The sequence below is a fragment of the Lissotriton helveticus genome, chromosome 11, assembly GCF_964261635.1.
Source record: "Lissotriton helveticus chromosome 11, aLisHel1.1, whole genome shotgun sequence".
NCBI lineage: Eukaryota > Metazoa > Chordata > Amphibia > Caudata > Salamandridae > Lissotriton > Lissotriton helveticus.
The window spans coordinates 32,842,007-32,864,234 of NC_136072.1; the positions used below are offsets into that span (position 1 = coordinate 32,842,007).

Sequence of the window (22,228 nt, forward strand, 5' to 3'; positions counted from 1 at the left end):
GTCCCCTTCCACGGGAGGATAGCGGGCGGTCAAAGTCCGCCCCCCATCCTAATGGACCCCTAAGCCTCTGCTTAATATAGCATGTGCCAAAGCTACTGGTATGTACGTTTTCAATTTTGTCACCTACACAATAGATATTACCTTCTTCTTACTAAATGGAAAAAAATGTACAACTTAGAATTTAAGTGAAGGTACTTAATTATTTGAGACGATTGGTAGAACCTGGACGTGGCCTATTGCAGGAAAGGTTGATACGACCAACTGTTAATCATACATTCTGCCTGTAAAGCAAAACCCCAAAAGACGATAAATAGTAAATATTGAATGCAGAAGCTCAGATAGAGGCCATCATTAAAGAGAATGCAAGAGACTAATTACTAAATACAAAAAAACACATAGGTAGCATGATGCCTCAATAAAGCTAGATGCAACTTTATAACACAAAGGGCATTATAAAATTGGTTCACTTGTTGGGCAGTTATATCCTGTACCCTCATTTTGTGACATTGATCAGTAAAAATATTTGAATATCTGCATATCTGGTTGAGATTTCTGCTGAATGTATGAAAAGCATTCTCTTACAGCCAACTGTCTCCCTCCAACAGCACCGATAACTACACAGGTGGTCACAGATGAGGCCACACATTCTGCAATTGTGACCACAGACTTGGCAGTAGGAACTGGAAATGCAACAGAAGGAATTCCAACAATAACAACAAGTGACACTTCAGCAATGTTTAAAGGCAGTGAGAGCTCAACAGCAGTGGCATCCACAGCTATCACTTACTCAACTCAGGTGACCAAAGCCGTCTCCACTGAGAAGAGCACGATGTCCACAGCAGCAGTGCCAGTAGCAACAGGCTCAACACTGCACACAACCACGTCCTCACTCTCAATACCTTCAGATCAAACTAACATGGCCCCTTCTACTGTTGGGCAAGTAACATTTGCTAAATCCACAGAACAAACCAATTTACCTTCGGAAGCCATTGTAACAAGGACAGTATCTAGAACATCGTCATCCACCATTACTGAATCATCTAGAGCAACACATGATGCAACAAGTGGTATGTATGCACACAGTTTTCCCACTTTCATGATAGATATATGTTGGTTATTTTATTTCTTAACATTGAAAAATGTAAAGCTTAGAATTTGACTTAATATAGGGAATTATTGGAGAAGGTTGTCAGATTGAGTGTAATTGCCTATCGCAGGAGAGGAAGACGCTTGCTCATACTGAATGCAGAAGCTCACACAGATGGGACAGTGAGTCCTTGCCATACGCATGATTCAAAATTGGCAATTATTGACGCAGCAGGTCTGCATACCTGTATATGGGTTCAATTACAGTGTCTTAAATAGGTCTCTTATTGTCATATCCTTTTTATGGCATTTAACAAGCCTTCAGACAGTGTTCAGATAAAATAGGAGAGATCCAACCACCACAGGCTGTTTTATGACTCTAATCCATGTATTGGATTGCTGCATCCGTTACGTTTGCTAACGATGGACACAATGAAAAAGTATTAGTGGCATAACCGGTGACAGCCTATAGTTGTCTGACCATGCAGTAAATAGATTTATCCCCAAAGACTATGGTTTGTTACAACAGCTTACACTTGAGCCAGAAACTAAAGTTTGTGGATATATGTTAGAAATTGGGATTCTGGTTGGCATAGGTATGCACCCGGTCCAAGCAGGAGTCAAATCCTAGAGTGGGTAAGTCACTACACAACATAAACTATCTTGGGCTCACCTTCTGGTAACTTGGTACAGCGTAGTCAGGCTTAACTTTAATGGCAATTTGTGCAACACTTAAACAGTAAAACAATGAAAACAGTAAAAAAACACCACACAAAAAGGATCCACACCAGTTTAGGAAAATAGGACCTAATTCCATAAATAAAATAGGACAACAATCCAATCAGTGGAAGTCAAACTATGAATTGCTTAAGAATAAATGCAAATATAGCACTTAGAAGCAAATAGCACCTAAAGAGTTAATTGGTTGCACTGCACTGGGACAAAGTCAAGAGTTCAGGCTGACCACGATGGAGCGCGGGCCGGATACGGGACCAAAAAACATGAAGGTTGTTGATTGATTGAGGCTGCTGGGCCTCATCGCTTCCTGCATCCTGTTGATAAACGATTACCATTGGTATATGCAAGGATTGCAGTGGAACTTGAAACCCCAGTGAGCAATGCATCAGGGGATTCTCTGATCTGGTCTAGATATCGGAGTAAACTGCAAAAGACCTGCAGTGGTGGCTCATGAACTGTGATTGGGTCAAGAGCAGACCTCTCTCTCTTCCCTACCCAGAGCTGACAGTGGTGAAAGTTGCGTCACTTCTGGGTTGGGGCAGCCACTTGTGAGAGGTGGCGATCAGAGACCTTGGCCCCTAGCAGAGTCTCACCTCTTCATTAGTTTCAACTGAGCGCAAGCAGACTGGCATTGAAAACCTTTTTACCTTCCATTATGGACAGGCTATTTCAGGTGTTTACGGATAAAACCAACGCTATGTGGTATTGCTAAAATTAGGGTGGGGTGGGTGTGGTCTTGGACTCTATGCAATAGGGTCTGTGTCTCTGGACATGGCATGAACCGCAGGTGATTTTCTTTGTGGTTCAACATCTGGCGGGCTCTCTGAACACCAGAGTAGACTAACTCGGTCATTGATGCCTAGCTGATCACAAATGGAGTCTTCATCCAGAGGTGGTGTAAGGTCTCTTTCAAGAGTGGGGACGACCTTCGTTGAATCTGTTTGTCATATTCAAGAAGGTGTATGGTCAGTATATCTGCACACTGGAGTTTCCAAGATGGCTTTCACTTGGAGAATCATTTAGTCTTGAGTGGATCGTAGGACACCTATACACCTACACGGCTTTTCGCTTTCTGCCGATACCAACCCTATCCAGCTTTCTGAATAAGAGCAAGAATGACCAAGCCCGATTGGGCCTAGAGAGTATGGTATCCTGAACTTCTGTGCCTGAGCACCTGTCCTTCAGTCAGGCTACCCATTCGGAAGGATCCTGTGTTGCAGTAACAGGACAGGGTGCTGCACCTGAAACTATCCACACTTAACTGTCATGCATGGAGATTGAGCGGAAACAATTGAGGGTTTTTGATCTCCCTCCCAAATTATGTGATGCCATTCTAGCAGCCAGACGTTGTTCTCCCAAACCCATCCATGCCTGCCAATGGGACAACACTGTGGTTTGATGTATCTCCAAATCAGTTGCTCCTCTATCTGCACTGTTGTATGAAGTTCTCCTTTTTGTTCTTTCACTGGCCCAGCAAGGCTGTGCTTTGGGCACAGTCAAAGAATTTCTGATAGATACATCTGCCAGTGGATTCCTCACCTTGCGAATATCCCCTTGCGTCAGCAACATTCAGAAATTCTTTTTCGTAGCCTCGCGCCGACGTGGACTTGGACGTCATAGAGACACGGCATCGCACGCGACTCCACTGACGTCACCGACGCCTATAATAGGCCCACGCCGGCGTGATGACATCAGTTCCCTTTTTTCCGCGTCGTCGACGCTAACGGTTTCGGGAATCTCAGTAGCCAACTGGGACTTTGTTGCCTTATTGTTGCCGCTTTCTGCTTCTTTGTTTCTTGTCTCTTCACAATGTCGACAAAGAAGACCGGCTTCAAGCCCTGCAGGGAGTGCGGGAAAATGATGTCCATAACTGACCCGCACGAGGACTGCATTTGGTGTTTGAGCTCTGATCACGATGTGGATGGATGTTCATCTTGTCGGAAGATGAACCCCAAGGCCCTGAGGGAAAGAGAGACCAAACTCCTGGTAGCGAAGCTGAAGGCTGGGAAAGGAAAATATTCGAGGTCTCGTTCTCGAAGGTCGAGGTCGAGGTTGAAGTCAAGATCCGGATCTCGAGAGGAGTAGTCTTCGAGGTCCGCATCAGACCATGCTTCGAAGTCGAGAAGGAAGCATAAGAATAAGAGGCATGAGTCCCGACATCGTTCCGGTAAGGAGTCGGGCTCGAGGTCGAGGTCACCGAAGAAGGTACGTTCTAAGGTGGTTACGCTGGATGTCTCGAATCGTGAAGGTGAGGCCTCGCCTTCGGAGTCCCGGGTACAGTCGCCGACTCCAGCTTCGAATCCGTCTCTGTCGCCGTCCCCGGCCCGAGATGAGGAAGAGGTTCAGGTGGATGTGGATTCTGCGCCTGTCGAAGAGCCGAATCTGAACCCTCCACAAGACCAGCCTGAGGGTTTCCAGCCACCCTTTCCAGCCCCAGGACAGGACACATTGGCGTTTTTGAACGCTATGTATGGCGTCATTTCAATTTAGGAGGCCCTCACTCCTATCCTCCTGCTCCATTAATCCCCTATATGCCGGCTCCGACGCCGCCATGGCAATATCCGGCTCCGCCGAGGTCGTCGACGACCGCTGCAGATTGACCTCGAGGGCATCCCACTGAGCCATCGGATTCGGTACCGACGTCGATCCCTGCCCTGTCGGAGCCGTTGGTGGATCCGGCTGCGAGGCGTGTAAAGGAGAAGTCCAGAAGGGAAGCACAATGCCATTTGGAAGAGCAAAGGTATATAGAGTCACATCCTGATATGGAGGAGGGTGAACTAGAGGAGGACTGTTTGGAGGAACTAGCTGACGCTGGTAGCCTGGATTTCTCTCCAGAGTGGGAGTTGCCATCAGGCTCTGATACACCTTCTATGGACGTCCAGCCTTATCATGTAGTGATGAGGAAGGCGGCGGAACTTCTACAATTGACATTGCCAACAGTGGAGTTTAAGTCCAATCTCCTTACAGAAGTTTTGCATTCGCCTAGCTCTGTGGTAGAACCATTGCTTCCGTTTAATGATGCCTTAACGGAACCCATTTTGGAGGTGTGTAAAAAACCACTGTCAGCTCCTGCGGTATCCAAGAGTACCGCGAGAAGGTTCAGGGTTGCACCTGAAGACCCTGCTTTTTTGACATCTCATCCATCACCAGAGAGTCTAGTCATACAAGCAGCCTGTTACAAAAAGAATGTGAGTGCCTTTCCTCAGGTGCCCGGTGATAAGGAGGCAAAGAAACAGGATCAGGTGGCTAAAAAGACCTTCTCCTCTGCAAGTATGGCGTTAAAGTCAACTAATGCCACTTGCCTGATGGGGAGGTATGTGCATGCCCTTATGGATACTATGCGTACTTTAGCTGCTAAGATTCCTGATGCCAACAGGAAGGATTTTGAGGAGGTAATATCAGATGCACAGGCTGCGACCCGCCAAGTGATACAGAGTGGTCTTGACACTGTGGACTCGGTGGCACGTATCATGGGCACTGCGGTTGCCACTAGAAGATCAGCTTGGCTGAAATCCTCAGACTTTTCGGCAGATGTTCAGGCGGCTTTGCTGGATCTGCCGTTTGATGGATCTGGTCTCGTTGGAAAAAAAGCTGATACGGCCTTGGGGAGATTTAAAGACAGTAGGGCAACTGCTAAATCTTTAGGTCTCCAGATCAGAGGTTCTTCGGCCAGGAGATTCAGGGGTTTTGGTCGCTCTTCCTTTCAGAATTGCCGATAAGGTCAGCAGCAGCAACAACAACATGGTGGTATACAGATCTTCTCCATCTCTCCTCTCACCCGCCGCTCCGTCTCCCTCACAGGGCAGACCTCCTCTCTCAGATGGAGGGGCAGGTTCTACACCCCCACCTCCAGACATTACACCTTCATGCCTGGAGATTGAACGGGGCAACATGAATTCCTTTTCTCTCCCACAAGACGTGGTGGATGTCATTCTTTCAGCTAGACGTGACTCCACTAAGTCTATCTATTCATATAGATGGTCTAGATTTGTCACCTGGTGTGGGGAGAAATCTGTTGACCCTTTGAAAGCCCATTTAACTGATGTTCTCCAGTTTGCTCTCTTTTTGGTGCAGCAAGGACTTGCTGTTGCCACAGTCAAGGGTGATCTCTCGGCTTTGTCCGCGTTTCTGTGTTTGCCAGACCAGCCGTCTCTTTTCAAATCTCCTGTAGTTTTAAGATTTTTGAAGAGTCGCATTAACAAATTCCCTCCTACTCCCTTTATTGTGCCTCAATGGGACTTAAATCTTGCCTTAACATACTTGATGGGTGCTCCCTTTGAGTCCTTACACAAGTGTCCTATGAAACTTTTGACTGTTAAAACAGTCTTCCTGGTTGCTATTACCTCAGCAAGGAGGGTAAGTGAGCTTCAAGCTCTTAGTTCCAAGCCCCCATTCTTGACCATTCATGCTGATCGAATGGTTCTTAGGACCAGGGCTGCTTTTCTCCCTAAGGTGGTGACTCCCTTCCACCTTGGTCAATCCATTACCCTCCCTACCTTTTATCCTCTTCCCCACCCTTCCAAGGAGGAGGAGAGGTTACACCGTCTGGGCCCTAGGAGGGCGGTGAGCTTTTACCTGGACAGAACTAGAGACTGTCGTGTGGATGACCAGCTCTTCGTTGGTTATGCTGGCTGCAAAAAAGGAAGAGCGGTTCATAAAAGAACTATTTCAAGATGGATCATCCTCTGTATAAAGATCTGCTACTCTTTTGCTGGTAAGGATCCTCCAGAGTGTATAAGGGCTCATTCTACAAGACCTAAGTTGTCAACCTCGGCTTTGTCTAGAGGTGTTCCTGTAGAGGATATTTGTAGGGCCGCAACTTGGTCCTCCCTCCACACTTTCACGAGGCATTACTGCCTGGATACTGAGGTGAGGAGGGACGGCCACTTTGTGCGCTCTCTCCTCCAGGATTTCCTGGTATAGCAGGGTGGACACCCTCCTCTGGGATTGGGGACTGCTATGGGACTCTATTCACAAGGTGAGGAATCCACTGGCAGACGTATCTATCAGAAGAACAAGTTACTTACCTTCGGTAATGCTTTTTCTGGTAGATACAGTATCTGCCTTTGGATTCCTCACTGACCCACCCGCCTCCCCGTTGTCCACTCCTCTATACCAGAATATCTGTATTGTGTTTGTTGTATGGTCAAAGAAAATGTGTTATTTCAAATGTTTGCTTACATTGGCTTCACACTGTGTGTGTTACTTTGACTATCGTGTATTGTGTATAATATGTACATTTCTACTGTCATTGGTCCGTTCGTGTGCCTTGAAGGCATGGAAAAAAGGACTGAACTGATGTCATCACGCCGGCGTGGGCTTATTATAGGCGTCGGTGACGTCAGCGGAGGCGCGTGCGATGCCGTGTCTTTATGACGTCCAAGTCCACGTCGGCGCGAGGCTACGAAAAAGAATTTCCGAATGTTGCTGACGCAAGGGGATATTCATAAGGTAAGGAATCCACAGGCAGATACTGTATCTACCAGAAAAAGCGTTACCGAAGGTAAGTAACTTGTTCCTCTGTCCCCTATTTCTGCTTTCCTACAGTTGACGAATCAACCTTATATGTTTCGTCCCATGCATTATGCCCAAATGGGACTTGAATTTGTTTCTCAACTTCCTCATGTTTTCTCTGTTTGAGCCGATGCATAGCTGCCCTTTACGGCTCCTAACCATCAATACTATTTTCCTTGTGGCATCTTCCTGGAGGGCTGGCAAATTACAAGAACTTTCTATTGACCCTTCCCACACTTCATTCTTCCCAGACAAACTGGTTCTTAGAACTTGAGCATCCTTTTTTCTAAAGGTGGTCATACCTTTTGACGTTGGGCAAAACATCACCCTGCCTCCCTTTTCCCCCCTTCTCATCTTTCTAAAGAAGAGTAGAGACTCCACCGTCTGAATCCAAAAAGACCATTATTGTTTTATATTGATCATGCCAAAGAATTAAGGGTCATATTTGGATTTGCAGTGGCAAAGAAAAGGTAAGCAACTCAAAAGAGAACCATCTCTTGATGGATCATTCTTTATGGTAAGATCTGCTACGCAATGGCCAAGAAACAGCCCCGTGAAGGCTTTAGAGCTCACCCTACCAGAGCTACAACTGTGACCACTACGTTGGCTAGAGGAGTACCAGTGGGGACATCTATCAGGCACCTACATGGGCATCACTGCACACATTTGCCAAACTCTACTACATCGACAGTCAGATCTGATGAGACGGCACTTTGCTTGTTAGGTCCTCCAGTATATCTTAGTCTAAATTGTCCGCAGTCCCACCTCCGGGGAGAGATTGCTTTGGGATCTATTCCAAGGTAAGGAACCTGTGGCTAGAAGTCCCTATCGGATGAACAAGTTACTTACTTTCAGTAACACCTTATTTGGTAGAAACTCTATCTAGCCACAGATTCCTTACCTTTAGCTTGATAGTACAAAATGGTGGTGGAGAGCTCAATGCTTCTGGTGCGAAAAATCAGTCAAGAACTGAGGTGAGTACACTGGATTGGCACCTATATAGGCAAAACATATAGGGCCTCATTTATTAAAAGTGCCGCATCGCTGCGTGAAAACAGCGATGCATCACTTTTCACTGCGCCCTCCTTGCGAGACAAATGATGCGTCATATTTGCAATATGACGCATCATGGCGCAAGGAGTTACAGATACGTCAGTATTTCTGACGTATCTGTAAGCGCAAAAGTGACGCATTGCTGGAGTGTGTCACAAAAGTGACGCAACTCCAGCAATGCGTCCTATCACATGGGGAAAGCCTTATGTGAAAGGGCCTGCGTCAGTCTTACGCCTGCTGTGAGGCAGGCGCAAGATTTTGACGCAACAGCGTCCTAAAAGTGACGCAGTGAAATCTCAAAGATTTCACTGCGTCACTATTACAAGGCTTTTTGCGGGTGAACGCCCCCTCTGCATACATTATACCTGATGCAGGTATAATGTAGCGCAGGGGTTTACAAAGTGACGCATCTGCTTAGATGCGTCACTTTGTAAATAGTGCGCATCAGGAGGCATGTTTTACGCCGCCGATGCGTCACAAAAAGTGACGCATCGGAAGCGCAAAACTGACGCAAGGCCTCATAAATGAGGCCCCCTATTTGCAGTGCAGACGTCACCAACTGTGCCACCAGGAGTGAAACAATGCCACCTATTGGCACACGAGGGGATTGCACAAAAATGTCCAGATCCAATCGGGTGCCTGGTGACATTCTAAGTGGGGCTAGATAAGAGATGTGCTTGTTGCAGTTGTGTCTGTTGTTGATGTCTCAATGCCATTAGACAACGGTTAGGTGTCACTTGTTATGGCTGTAACTCCTTTTGTGGAATTCTGGTGTTTTCTGTCAAACCAACACTACACAGCTACCAAGAGTGGAAGCCCGTTGATGGCAACTTATTTGATTCAATCTGTTGCTCCTCCTAGTGTAGGCCCTAAGACTGTGGGCAGAGCAGGTTTGAGGTGCAGTGGGGGGTTTGGCCAGAAAATTCCCCATCAGAAAAGCAGTAATTCCCTCCCAAGTCTGCGGTTCAGTAACTATATTATTTAAGAACAGTTTAACTTGGTCACATTGATGATAAATATATACATATAAAAATGTATTCTCTAACAGCCACGATAACAATTACAGAACTGATGACAGTTGAGACCACGCATTCTGTCACTGGAAGCACAGACCTGGCAGCAGGAACTGAACATGCAACATAAGGAATTTTAACAATAACAACAAGTGACACTTCAGCATTGTTTAAAGGTAGTGAGAGCTGAAGTACGCTGACATTCGCAGCAAGTTCATCCTCAACTCAGGTGAACAAAGTCATCTCCACTAACATAAGCAACCAGTGCACCGAAGCAGTGTCAATATCAACAAGCTCAACACTGCATCCAACCACATCATCGCTCTCTACACCTATAGATCAAACAATTTTACCTTCTTTCTGTAGGACAGTGGGGTCTGCAATCCTATGGTCACCCCTGATTTTTGCTTTTTGCTTCACTGGTTTACGATTTTCCCTGGCTGTGGGCCTGCTAATCAGACCCACAGCCTAGCTGTTCTCTCTCTAAATTGACAACCATGTACTTTAGGTGCATTTACCAATTGGTACTGGGCCACCTTATCAGTCCCTGTACAGTGTACCTTAGGTATCCAGGGCATAGGTGTACACAGGGCCTACCAGGGGCTGAAGCATGTATTATGCCACCCCTGGCTGGCCATCTAAAATTGACACAACTGGCTGCAAGACAGCTGGGGCAAGGTGGTGTAATCACCCTTTGCTATAGATATAGCATACCTATATCTAACCCTAAAATGGACACATATATTCCTATCAGTCACACCTATGGCAGGCCTTATCAATCCTGAAGGCAGAGTGCTTGGAATTATGTGAGATGGTGCTCTGGCATGAGCTGAACCCGTCTGCAACTTGTGGAACCAAGTCCTAATAGCTGTTCCATGATAACGCTATACCATATACTCTTAAGTGCATTATCAACCTCGCGGTTAAATGCTAACTCTGGTATAACATTATCAAAACATGTCGAGTAAGGTGTCATACGAATTGGAATACTACCCCCTCGCCAATTCTGGCAACGGGGGTAGCATTCCACCCTTCTAGAGGGGCACGACATGTATGTAACTGTGAACCCCGGTTAAAGTTAACTCGAGCCTTGGCATCACAAAATGGATGCTGCCACCACAGACACAAGTCTGACCTCCTGCTGCTGGGAGTCCTTCCAGCGAGGGAGGCCTGGACAAAGGGTTTCCTGCCTTGGGAGGTGCTAGCACCACCCCAGACAGGATTTTGTGTATTGGGAAGGATAGACCTGAAAGGAATGAGACATGCCTGGGGCACACAAGGTGTCCTGTGCATACACCGGTTCAAACCAGTTGCTGGGGCATCCCTGCCCCAGCTCTGGCACGAAACCGGACAAACAATAGGGGGTGTAAACACCCCCCTTCCTGGTCCCACCCAGGGGAGGGACCTAGTCACCAGTACAGCCCCCTTTAGCAGGATAAAGGTAGGAGCTGGTCCCATTCCAAATTAGATTATCCTGAACAACTTTACAAGAAGAAACTCTGGACTTCGACGTTCTGCTCAACAGAAGACTGAAGAATCTCCCTTGTGGGCAAGGAGTGTCCACCCTGCAACTGCAGGCACCATCAAGCGTCCAGCGGCTTCACTTTGTCGTCTTCCCTCGAGGATCCAGACTTCAGAGCCCGACGAGACCCAGATTCCCAGACCTCTCCGACCTCAACTCACATCTGCAGCAAAGCTGAGATCCGTGGGTGCGACGAAACACGTGGGACGGGCCATCTTGAAAGAAACTGCACTTCGCTTCCAGCACAACTCCCGAGGTAAACTCGACCAAGTGCTTTGGGGATTGAGAAGCCCCAGCCCCGAGCAGCTCATGCACCAAAGATCAGCCCTCCAGCTTCCACGAGATCTGCGTGGGGCCCTTCTGCTTGTTTGCTGCTCGACGCGTTGTCTGGTCACTTGCCGGCTGGCTAGTGGCCTCCTAGACGACGAACTTTGAAACCAACACTGCTGGTCTGGTTGCTCCAGACTGGCCCTTGCTCCCTTCCAAAAGAGGGGCACCTCGGACTCTCCTAGTCCGCACCAGACGCCTTTTCCACTCACCGCGTGGGTTGCCTTTGCCAAGGCCTGTTGATGCTGAATCCGGAACAGACACCACCGACAGGGAGAGCGTGCGTGGGACAGCTCGTGCCTCCATCCTGGTTGTCGAAGACACCACCTGGTCCACGTGGCTGCAGAGTCAAGCATCCACTCTTCACTTGATCGCGACAACGACATCTGGTTCCTTCATGGTTCCACTCCAGTCACTGGCTAGTGACTGTGAACATTGTCCCCTCTGCTTTCAGGTCTTCAGCATCTCTGATCCACCCAAGGATCACACCGGACATCTTCCTCCTGGTCGCCTGCAGCATCTTTTCTTCCAGGCTCCATAGACTTCAACGCCGGAACCCGACACGACTTTGCACCTATGCACCCGCAGCCCGTGGGTGAGGTAACAAGAGCTTTTTGGTGCTCAAGGGTAGATTGACTCTCCTAGTGTCCAGTTCCACAGTCGTTTTAGTCCTAACTAGTCAGGATTGTCCGTACTCACCTTTTTCTTGAACTGTACTGTCCATAGACGTTGTTACGCATCTCGCGTGTGAGTTCACACTCTGCACCCGCGTCCCGTGGGCCTCCTATTACTTACCTAAAGTTAGGATAGCGTAGTCCCAGCGATCCTACAGCCTCTGGACAGCTCCATTCCTTCTATCGACTTTCACATTCCATTTACTTAGTATATGGTTTGCCGTGCCCCTAGGGCACCATTGTAATTTTGTGCATCTTATCGTATTTTTCTTAAGAGATTGTCATGTGCTTAGCCCTCTGACCTCATAAAGAGTTCAGAGGTGTTTGTTATTAATAAATATATTGTTTATTTTCATAACAACCTGTGTGGTTTCCTTTCATCTGGTATTCAAGGGGTTATATTGTGGTAAAACAGCTGGCTTCACATGCCAAAAGAGTTTAGCCTAAGGCTGCTTTGTCCATGCTACCATTAGGATAGCTGGTCTATAAGGTTGACTTACAACCAATCACCATAAGGGTTGTTTGGACTGATACAAGGTGATCACTAGAACTAGTGAGCATCATATATCAGGCCAACTTCTCACACTTTCTCATCAAGAAGAGCAGCCCCTTCAATTGTTGTGCAGGTGACACCTGCTAAATTTGCAGAGCAAACCAATTTGACTTCAAATGTAATTGTAACAAGCACAGTATCTAAAATATCAATAGCCACCATTACTGAATCATCTATCAATCCAAAGTCATCAGGAGAGCGTGCAGCTACCTCAAAAGAGGTGTTACGGCTTTAGTAACTGACTAACTTAAAGACCGGCCAGGAGACCAAACCTGAGAAAAAAAACAGGTTTTGAAGGCCTTCCTAAACTCCTGTTCTGTCTTGATCTGGCACAGGTGGGCAGACAGAGAATTCCAGAGTTTAGCTATCTTTACTGAGAAGGACCTGCCGCCTTGTCGGGTTTTGAAATATCTCTGGTCACAAAGGTGTCACAGGGGATTGGATCTCAGGGTCCGCTCCTGATGATAGAGACTAAGGGCCCCATTAAGATGGCGGGCGGATCCCCCCCGCAGGGCCGCTGATAGTCACTCCTGGCCCGGCGGGGCGATCCACCCCACCATCCTCTCAGCAAAGGTCCCCCTACCATATTACAATGGCTGGGGGGTCCGCGGCAGACGGGAAGACCATCCGCTGCCCTTCCGGCCAGTCGACTAGTCGACCGGGTGGAAAAGGATTTAATATGGTAACGGTGTCTATTAGACACCGGCTGCCATATTAGAATGTGTGCTGGGACATGCCTTTCCGTGATGGCCTTGCCGCTACGGAAAGGCATGCGGAGTCTGCCTGGGGGGGCCTGTTGTGGGCCCCCAGGGACTCCGGGGAGGTGGGGGTGCACATGGGGGTTACCTATGGTACCCCCCTGCAGTTCCGTGCACAACATGGCAGGCACTGCGCATGAAAGCGCACGACATGCCTTCCTGGCATTGTGGCTGGCGGTGCTGAGTGCACCGCCCGCCGCAATGTCAGGAATGCAGGATGCACCTCCCAGTGTGGCCGGTGCATCCTAATCTCTGTAATGGGACCCCCGCACCTATGGCGGGCGGTCCCCTTCCACGGGAGGATGGCGGGCGGTCAAAGTCCGCCCCCCATCCTAATGGACCCTAAGCCTCTGCTTAATATAGCATGTGCCAAAGCTACTGCTATGTACGTTTTCAATTTTGTCACCTACACAATAGATATTACCTTCTTCTTACTAAATGGAAAAAAATGTACAACTTAGAATTTAAGTGAAGGTACTGAATTATTTGAGACGATTGGCACAACCTAGACGTGGCCTATCGCAGGAAAGTTGATACAACCAACTGTTAATCATACAATCTGCCTGTAAAGCAAAACCCCAAATGACGATAAATAGTAAATATTGAATGCAGAAGCTCAGAAAGAGGCCATCATTAAAGAGAATGCAAGAGACTCATCACTAAATACAAAAAAACACGAAGGTGGCATGATGCCTCAATAAAGCTAGATGCAACTTTATAAGAAAACGGGCATTATAACATTGGTTCACTTGTTGGGCAGTTATGTCCTGTATCCTCATTTTGTGACATTAATCAGTAAACATATTTTAATATCTGCATATCTGGTTGAGATTTCTGCTGAATGTATGAAAAGCATTTTCTTACTGCCTACCGTCTTCCTCCAACAGCACTAATAACTACACAGGTGGTCACAGATGAGACCACACATTCTGCAATTGTGACCACAGACCTGGCAGTAGGAACTGGAAATGCAACAGAAGGAATTCCAACAATAACAACAAGTGACACTTCAGCATTGTTTAAAGTCAGTGAGAGCTCAACAGCAGTGGCATCCACAGCTAGCACATCCTCAACTCAGGTGACCAAAGCCGTCTCCACTGAGAAGAGTACGAAGTCCACAGCAGCAGTGCCAATAGCAACAGGCTCAACACTGCACCCAACCATGTCCTCACTGTCAAGTACGACCCCTTCTACTGTTGTGCAAGCAACGTCTGCTAAATCCACAGAACAAACCAATTTAACTTCGGAAGCCATTGTAACAAGGACTGTATCTAGAACATCGACAGCCACCATTACTGAATCATCTAGATCAACACATGATGCAACGAGTGGTATGTATCCACCCTGTTTTGGCACTTTCATGATAGATATATGTTGGTTATTTCATTTCTTAACATTGAAAAATGTAAAGCTTAGAATTTGAGTTAATATCGGGAATTATTGGAGAAGGTTGTCATTTTGAGGGTAATTGCCTACCGCAGGAGAGGAAGACAAAGCAACTTGCTCTTGCTGAATGCAGAAGCTCACCCAGATGGGATCGTGAGTCCTGTGCATATGCATGATTCCAAATATTGACCCAAAAGGTCTGCCTACGTGTATAAGGGTTCCATTACAGTGTCTTAATTAGGTCTCTTATTGTCATATCCCTTTTATGGCATTTAGAAAGTCTTCACACAGTGTTCAGATAAAATGGGAAAGATCCAACCAACACAGGCTGTTTTATGACTCTAGTCCAGGGATTGGACTGCTGCTTCCGTTACGTTTGCTAAAGATGGACACAATGAAAGAGTATTAGTGGGATAACCGGTGACAGCCTATAGTTGTCTGACCATGCAGTAAAAAGATTTATCCTCAAAAACTATGGTTTGTGACAACAGCTTCACACTTGAGCCAGAAACTAAAGTTGTTGGATATATGCTAGAAATTGGGTTTCTGGTTGGCATAGGTATGCACCCTGTCCAAGCAGGAGTCAAATCCTAGAGTGGATAAGTAACTACACAACATACACTATCCTGGGCTCACCTTCTTTTAACTTGGTACAGAGTAGTCATGCTTAATTTTAATGGCAATTTGTGCAACACTTAAACAGTAAAACAGTAAAAACAGTTTTAGAAAATAGAACCTAATTCAATAAATAAAACAGGACAAAAATCCAATCAGTGGAAGTCAAACTGAATTCCTAAAGAATAAATGCAGAAATAGCACTTAGAAGCAAATAGCACCTAAAGAGTTATTTGGTTGCACTGCACTAGGACAAAGTCAAGAGTTCAGGCTGACCACGAAAGAGCACGGGCTGGACACAGGACCAAAAAACATGAAGGTTGTTGATTGATTGAGGCTGCTGGGCCTCATCGCCTCCTGCATCCTGTTGATAAACGATTACCATTGGTATATGCAAGGATTGCAGTGGAACTTGAAACCCCAGTGAGCAATGCATCAGGGGAATCTCTGATCTGGTCTAGGTATCGGAGTAAGCTGCAAAAGACCTGCAGTGGTAGCTCATGAACTGCGATTGGGTCAACAGCAGACCTCTCTCTCATCCCTACCCAGAGCTGACAGTGGTGAAAGTTGCGTCACTTCTGGGTTGGGGCAGCCACTTGTAAGAGGTGGAGATGAGAGACCTTGGCCCCTAGCAGAGTCTCACCTCTTCATCAGTCTCAACTGAGAGCGAGGAGACTGGCATTGAAAATCTTCTTACCTTCCTTAATGGACAGGCTAGTTCAGGTGTTTACGGATAAAACCAACGCTATGTGGTATTGCTAAAATTAGGGTGGGGTCTTATACTCTATGCAATAGGGTCTGTGTCTCTGGACATGGCATGAACGTCAGGTGATTTTCTTTGTGGTTCAACATCTGGAGGTTTCTGTGAACACCAGAGTAGACTAACTCGGCAATTGATGCCTAGCTGATCACAAATGGAGTCTTCATCCAGAGGTGGTGTAATGTCTCTTTCAAGAGTGGGGACAACCTTCGTTAAATCTATTTGTCATATTCAAGAAGGTGTATGGTCAGTATGTCTGCACACTGGATTTTCCAAGATGGCTTTCACTTGGAGCACCATTTAGTCTTGAGTGGAGCGTAGGACACCTATAAACCTACACGACTTTTCGCTTTCCGCCGATACCAACCCTATCCAGCTTTTTGAATAAGAGCAAGAATGACGAAGCCCGATTGGGCCTAGAGAGTATGGTATCCTGAACTTCTGTGTCTGAGCACCTATCCTTCAGTCAGGCTACCCATTCAGGAGGATCCTGTGTTGCAGCAACAGGACAGGGTGCTGCACCTGAAACTATCCACACTTCACCTTCATGCATGGAGATTGAGCAGAAACTCTTGAGTGTTTTTGATCTCCCTCCCAAAGTATGTGATGCCATTCTGGCAGCCAGACGTTCTTCTACCAAACCCATGCACGCCTGCCAAAGGGACAAGACTGTGGCTTGGTGTATTTCCAAATCAGTTGCTCCTCTATCTGCACTGTTGTACGAAGTTCTCCTTTTTGTTCTTTCCCTGGCCCAGTAAGGCTGTGCTTTGGGCACAGTCAAAGAATATCTGTCCACTATTTCTGCTTTCCTACAGTTGACGGATCATCCTTATATGTTGTGTCCCATGCATTATGCCCCAATGGGACTTGAATTTAGTTCTCAACTTCCTCATGTTTTCTCTGTTTGAGCCGATGCACAGCTGCCCTTTGTGGCTCCTAACCATTAAAACTATTTTCCTCGTGGCATCTGCCAGGAGGGCTGGCAAATTACAAGAACTTTCTATTGATCCTTCCTACGCTTCATTCTTCCCAGACAAACTGGCTCTCAGAATTTGAGCATCCTTCTTTCTAAAGGTGGTCATACCTTTTGACTTTGGGCAAAACATCACCCTGCCTCCCTTTTTCTCCCTCTCATCTTTCTGAAGAAGAGGAGAGACTCCACCGTCTGAATCCAAAAAGACCATTATTGTTTTATATTGATCATGCCAAAGAATTAAGGGTCATATTTGGATTTGCAGTGGCTAAGAAAAGGCAGGCAACTCAAAAGAGAACCATCTCTTGATGGATCATTCTTTATAGTAAGATCTGCTACGCAATGGCCAAGAAACAGGCCCCTGAAGGCTTTAGAGCTCACTCTACCAGAGCTACAGCTGCGACCACTACTTTGGCTAGAGGAGTACCAGTGGGGACATCTATCAGGCATCTACATGGGCATCACTGCACACATTTGCCAAACTCTACTACATCGACAGTCAGGTCTGATGAGACGGGCACTTCGCGCGTTTGGTCCTCCAAGATATCTTAGTCTAAAATATTCCTCAGTCCCACCTCCTGGGAGAGATTGCTTTGGGATCTATTCCAAGGTAAGGAACCTGTGGCTAGAAGTCCCTATTGGATAATTAAGTTACTTACCTTCAGTAACACCTTATCTGGTAGAAACTGTATCTAGCCACAGATTCCTTACCTTTAGCTTGATAGTACAAAATGGTGGTGGAGAGCTCAATGCTTCTGGTGCGAAAAATCAGTCAAGAACTTAGATGAGTACACTGGATTGGCACCTATATAGGCAAAACACATAATTTGCGGTGCAGACGTCACCAACTATGCCACCAGAGGTGAAACAATGCCACCTATTGGCGCACGAGGGGATTGCACAAAAAATGTCCAGATCCAATCGGGTGCTTGGTGACATTCTAAGGGGGGCTAGATAAGAGATGTGCTTGTTGCAGTTGTGTCTGTTGTTGAGGTCTCAATGCCATTAGACAACGGTTAGGTGTCACTTGTCATGGCTGTAACTCCTTTTGTGGAATTCTGGTGTTTTCTGTCAAACCAACACTACACAGCTACCAAAACTGGAAGCCCGTAGATGGAAACTTATTTGATTCGATCTGTTACTGCTCCTAGTGTAGACCCTAAGACTGTGGGCAGAGCAAGTTTGAGGTGCAGTGGGGGTTTTGGCCAGATAATTCCTCATCAGAAAAGTTGAACCTTACACACTACTAATACTAGGCGTTTCAAGGAATACAAGAACAGAAATGAAAGGAGTATCCCTCGGCTTCCAATTTCAAAAACATTAGGGACATTTTGAAAGTTACCCAGGATATGCAAGAACCATATTTGGAGATATGCATCATCAATTGGGCTCACGTGAGCAGCAGTATATCTAGTATTCACAATAGTGATGTTGTGGGTGACTTCTGATCTGTGACTTTGCTACTAGCACAATATTGGTTACTCCTCACAGCAGGGATTAGTTGATGATGATGATGCAGTGGGCTTTAGTGCTAGACGTTATTCATCCTGTACCCAACATGTGGTTGGACAAGGTGAAGCAGTAATTCCCTCCCAATTCTGCGGTTCAGTAACTATATTATTTAAGAACAGTTTAACTTGGTGACATTGATGATAAATCTATACTACTATTATAAAGCGAGAACTGGGAACCTTTGAGGCGGGTAAACTCCAGAAGTACACCATCAATCATAACACCCAATACAGCGTTGGAAAGGGGAGGTCCAGGAGATGGACATAGGCTATACATTTCTCCAACATATACATTACGAAGGGCAAACAACATTCCAGAGAAAGTAGTTCTTTGTGGGCCTTGTTCTCAATGTGGGCGGTAACATTGGCAGAGGGGCTGTCCCATTCACTCGGTTTCAAGCACTCAAGCACACACACAACAACAGATTCTGATAGCACACACGCAACACAGCAACCAACACACACACAACACAGCAACCAACAGATTCTGCAAACACACACAAGCACACACACAACATAGCAACGTCGGCAAAAATACTGTTTAATGCACGTCCACTTCAGGACATAAACATCGTTTTTAAAATAGCAATTTCGAAATGATCTTTTTAAAATATGTGCAAAATCGAAAATTCGATATGATCATTTTTAAAATATGTGCAAAATCGCAAAATCGGCATGTGCAATAGGCTTAGTACTCACTGACTCCGCAGGGTTTCAAGGCAACAAAAACAAAGGGGCGCGGCCTCAGCAAGGATCCGAGGCAAAGGGCGCGGCTTCGGGACGAAAAGCCAATCAAGGTTGGGCAAGCCACACAAGCATCCAATCGCGCAACACTCTTGGCCGTGACACACACAAAACAACCTTGCACAACCAGCCAATCGCGCCACCGCGCCTTCCAGCAAACAACCAATCGCCCCACACACATTACACTAATAACCAATCACGCAAGCAATCACACAAGTAGCACATTCATTGTAAAGAAAATTAATAAAAACCTTCAGCATTGGTCCAACACGCACGTGATTCCTAGGAGCATTATTGCTGTCGGAGCCACTAACGCGGGGAAACAACTGAGCAAGACATATTGTCACAGGCCACGGAAACATTTGCATGTACGCTCTTCAAAAAACTATTCCAGAGTCGGGCACTGTTATTCAAAGGGGATACACAGGGGGCAACAATCAGGGAGAACAAGCCTCTTTCCCATTTTACAACGAGGCTTCATGTGCGCTCTGTAAACGCGGGCGGCCAGGGAAATAATCAGGGACAATTTAACAAGCCTCAACAACATTACACAAGGAGGCATGATGGACGGTAATTAACTGTCTGACGTTCTTGCAGGGACAAGCAAAAAAACGAGTTCACAGCAGACCCTGGACACAGCGCTCACAAGACACAGTCAGAGCATTATTTCTGTGTGGACTTGCAGGTTGTGAGAGGGCACAGAACGAGCCACAATAACGCTGTTGCAAGGCCCTGCACAGGGGCCAGCCAGGGCCTCATTGAGGAAGCTTTACAGAACGTGAATGCATGCTAAGTGAAAAATATACTCACAAATACAAATTTCCACACGGCAGACATGCTTGCAGAGGGAAACAAATAGCCCTGCTCTGACCCCTCGCTGTAATTAGCCAAAAAACCACAACACATTTAAAATATGTACAACACATCACAGGTTCAACAAGGGGGCAGGCACTCAACCAAAAACATGAAGATTTAAATAACACTCATTAAACTTCACATTACAGGCGCACTACATTACACATTAAAACAGGGGAAGGACAGGAAAACAAAAACAGGAGGAATTAGTGAAACAAAAAAAGGAAGATTTACATAACACTCCTTACACTTCGAACAAAAAATACCACTACATTACACGTTGCCACAGGGGGCGGACAAGAACACAAAAAACAGGAGGATTTAAATAAGCAGCATTTACATTACAAAAAGAGGCATGAGGTATAGTAATTGACGGCGCTTTACGCTACTTGATGCTGCCGCATTTACATTACAAAAAGAGGCATAAGGTATATTAATTGACGCCGCTTTACCCAACTTGATGCTGCTTTGCTTTGTGGAAAATATAACCACACTTACTTGATGCTGCCGCATTTACATTACAAAAAGAGGCATAATGTATAGTAATTGACGACGCTTTACTCTACTTGATGCTGCTTTGCTATATGGAAAATATAACCAAACTTACTTGATGCTGCCGCATTTACATTACAAAAAGAGGCATAATGTATAGTAATTGATGGCGCTTTACGCTACTTGATGCTGCTTTGCTTTGTGGAAAATATAACCACACTTACCCATGATCAAAAACATAACTTAGGACATTTAAAAGGACATTATTTCTTTACAACGCTAACACCCCCTAACAACGTTGTTCAGGCACAAAAGTTTGAGCGTTCTCTCTTTATAATAGTAGTATACATATTGCTTTTCAAAAACACACACCTTTAACATACTCTACTCTACTCAGAACACCCACTGTACTATTTTTTATTTTTATTTCCACACTCTTATATAGCGCAAACTACACCTGAATCGGCTATCAGAGCGCTTTACATAACACCAGTTACGTTACATGAGGACACACCTTCATTTGTTTTAAGGCACTGGGAGATTACGTGATTTGCCCAGAATCACAGATTTTCACGCTTCATTCATTACACTTTCAGAACATATCCAAACCTCACATAGCCTACTACAAGAAGGTGCACAACATAAACATTCTAGGACAAATACAATATTGCAAAACACAATACAAATTAACATAAATATCATTACACTTTTTACAAATATTACAATCACTTTCTTACAATGGTGAAGAGGAAGACACAACTTTCAAGGGCAACATATAAAACACGGGCACAAAGGAATAAGCACATACGACTAACACAAGAACAGGATCACAACCACTTAACAAACATCTTTGATCCATACACTTCTCAGCTTTCACAGCCAATTCAGCACAACAGTGACCAGCCATCAACGTCCACTACTATACCTCATACTTCCACTTTACAAACTTCAACAAGAGAAGCTCAAACACAACTTACAGACCAACCTTTACTTATGCTTCCAATAACAGTACATAGCCTCAAATCAGCATTCAACTACAACCCACTTATTGACTACATGAACAATGCAGATGTTATAATTGGAAACAGTGTCTGTAACAAGTGCTACGCACAGAAATGGAAGGCGGAACCTAAAGGCCTTTGTTGCTTATCAGGAAAGGTCAATATTAATAACATACAAGAACCACCTCCAATCATTAAACAACTACTTGATGGCACTCACCCACTTTCAAATCATTTCTTAACAAACACACGCCGTTACAATACTCTATTCCAAATGACATCCTTTGGTGCAAATGAAGTCAAAGAAGGCAATTTCAGGCCTACTTTTAAAATACATGGACAGTTATACCATTTAATTGGCAGCATGCTTCCACAAGAAGGAAAGTCCCCACAATTTCTACAAACATATTTCCTTTCCGCAATGCAACAAGTTGATGCACGATCACACATGATCCCAAACTTAAACAGACAGCTAATTGAAGAACTACAAACCACATTGCACACTCATAACACGTACATTCGGTCACTTAAATACAACTATGAGATGCATTCACATGATGAAGATTTTAAAATAACCATCCACGCTGATCAACGCCCTCCAAATACACATCCAGGGAGATATAATGCACCAACAACTGATGAAGTTGCAGTTC

The 22,228-nt window shown here is 45.6% G+C and overlaps 1 protein-coding gene across 1 annotated transcript in view; it reads left to right on the forward strand.

The window, feature by feature from the left end:
* The window catches only part of LOC144792796 (uncharacterized), an 844,113-nt gene that overhangs the window by 441,447 nt on the left and 380,438 nt on the right, over window positions 1-22,228 (forward strand). The window contains exons 43-44 of the mRNA XM_078667999.1: window positions 606-1,067; window positions 14,126-14,569. Of these exons, the coding sequence (XP_078524125.1) occupies window positions 606-1,067; window positions 14,126-14,569 (906 nt within the window). The remainder of the gene's footprint in view (window positions 1-605; window positions 1,068-14,125; window positions 14,570-22,228) is intronic.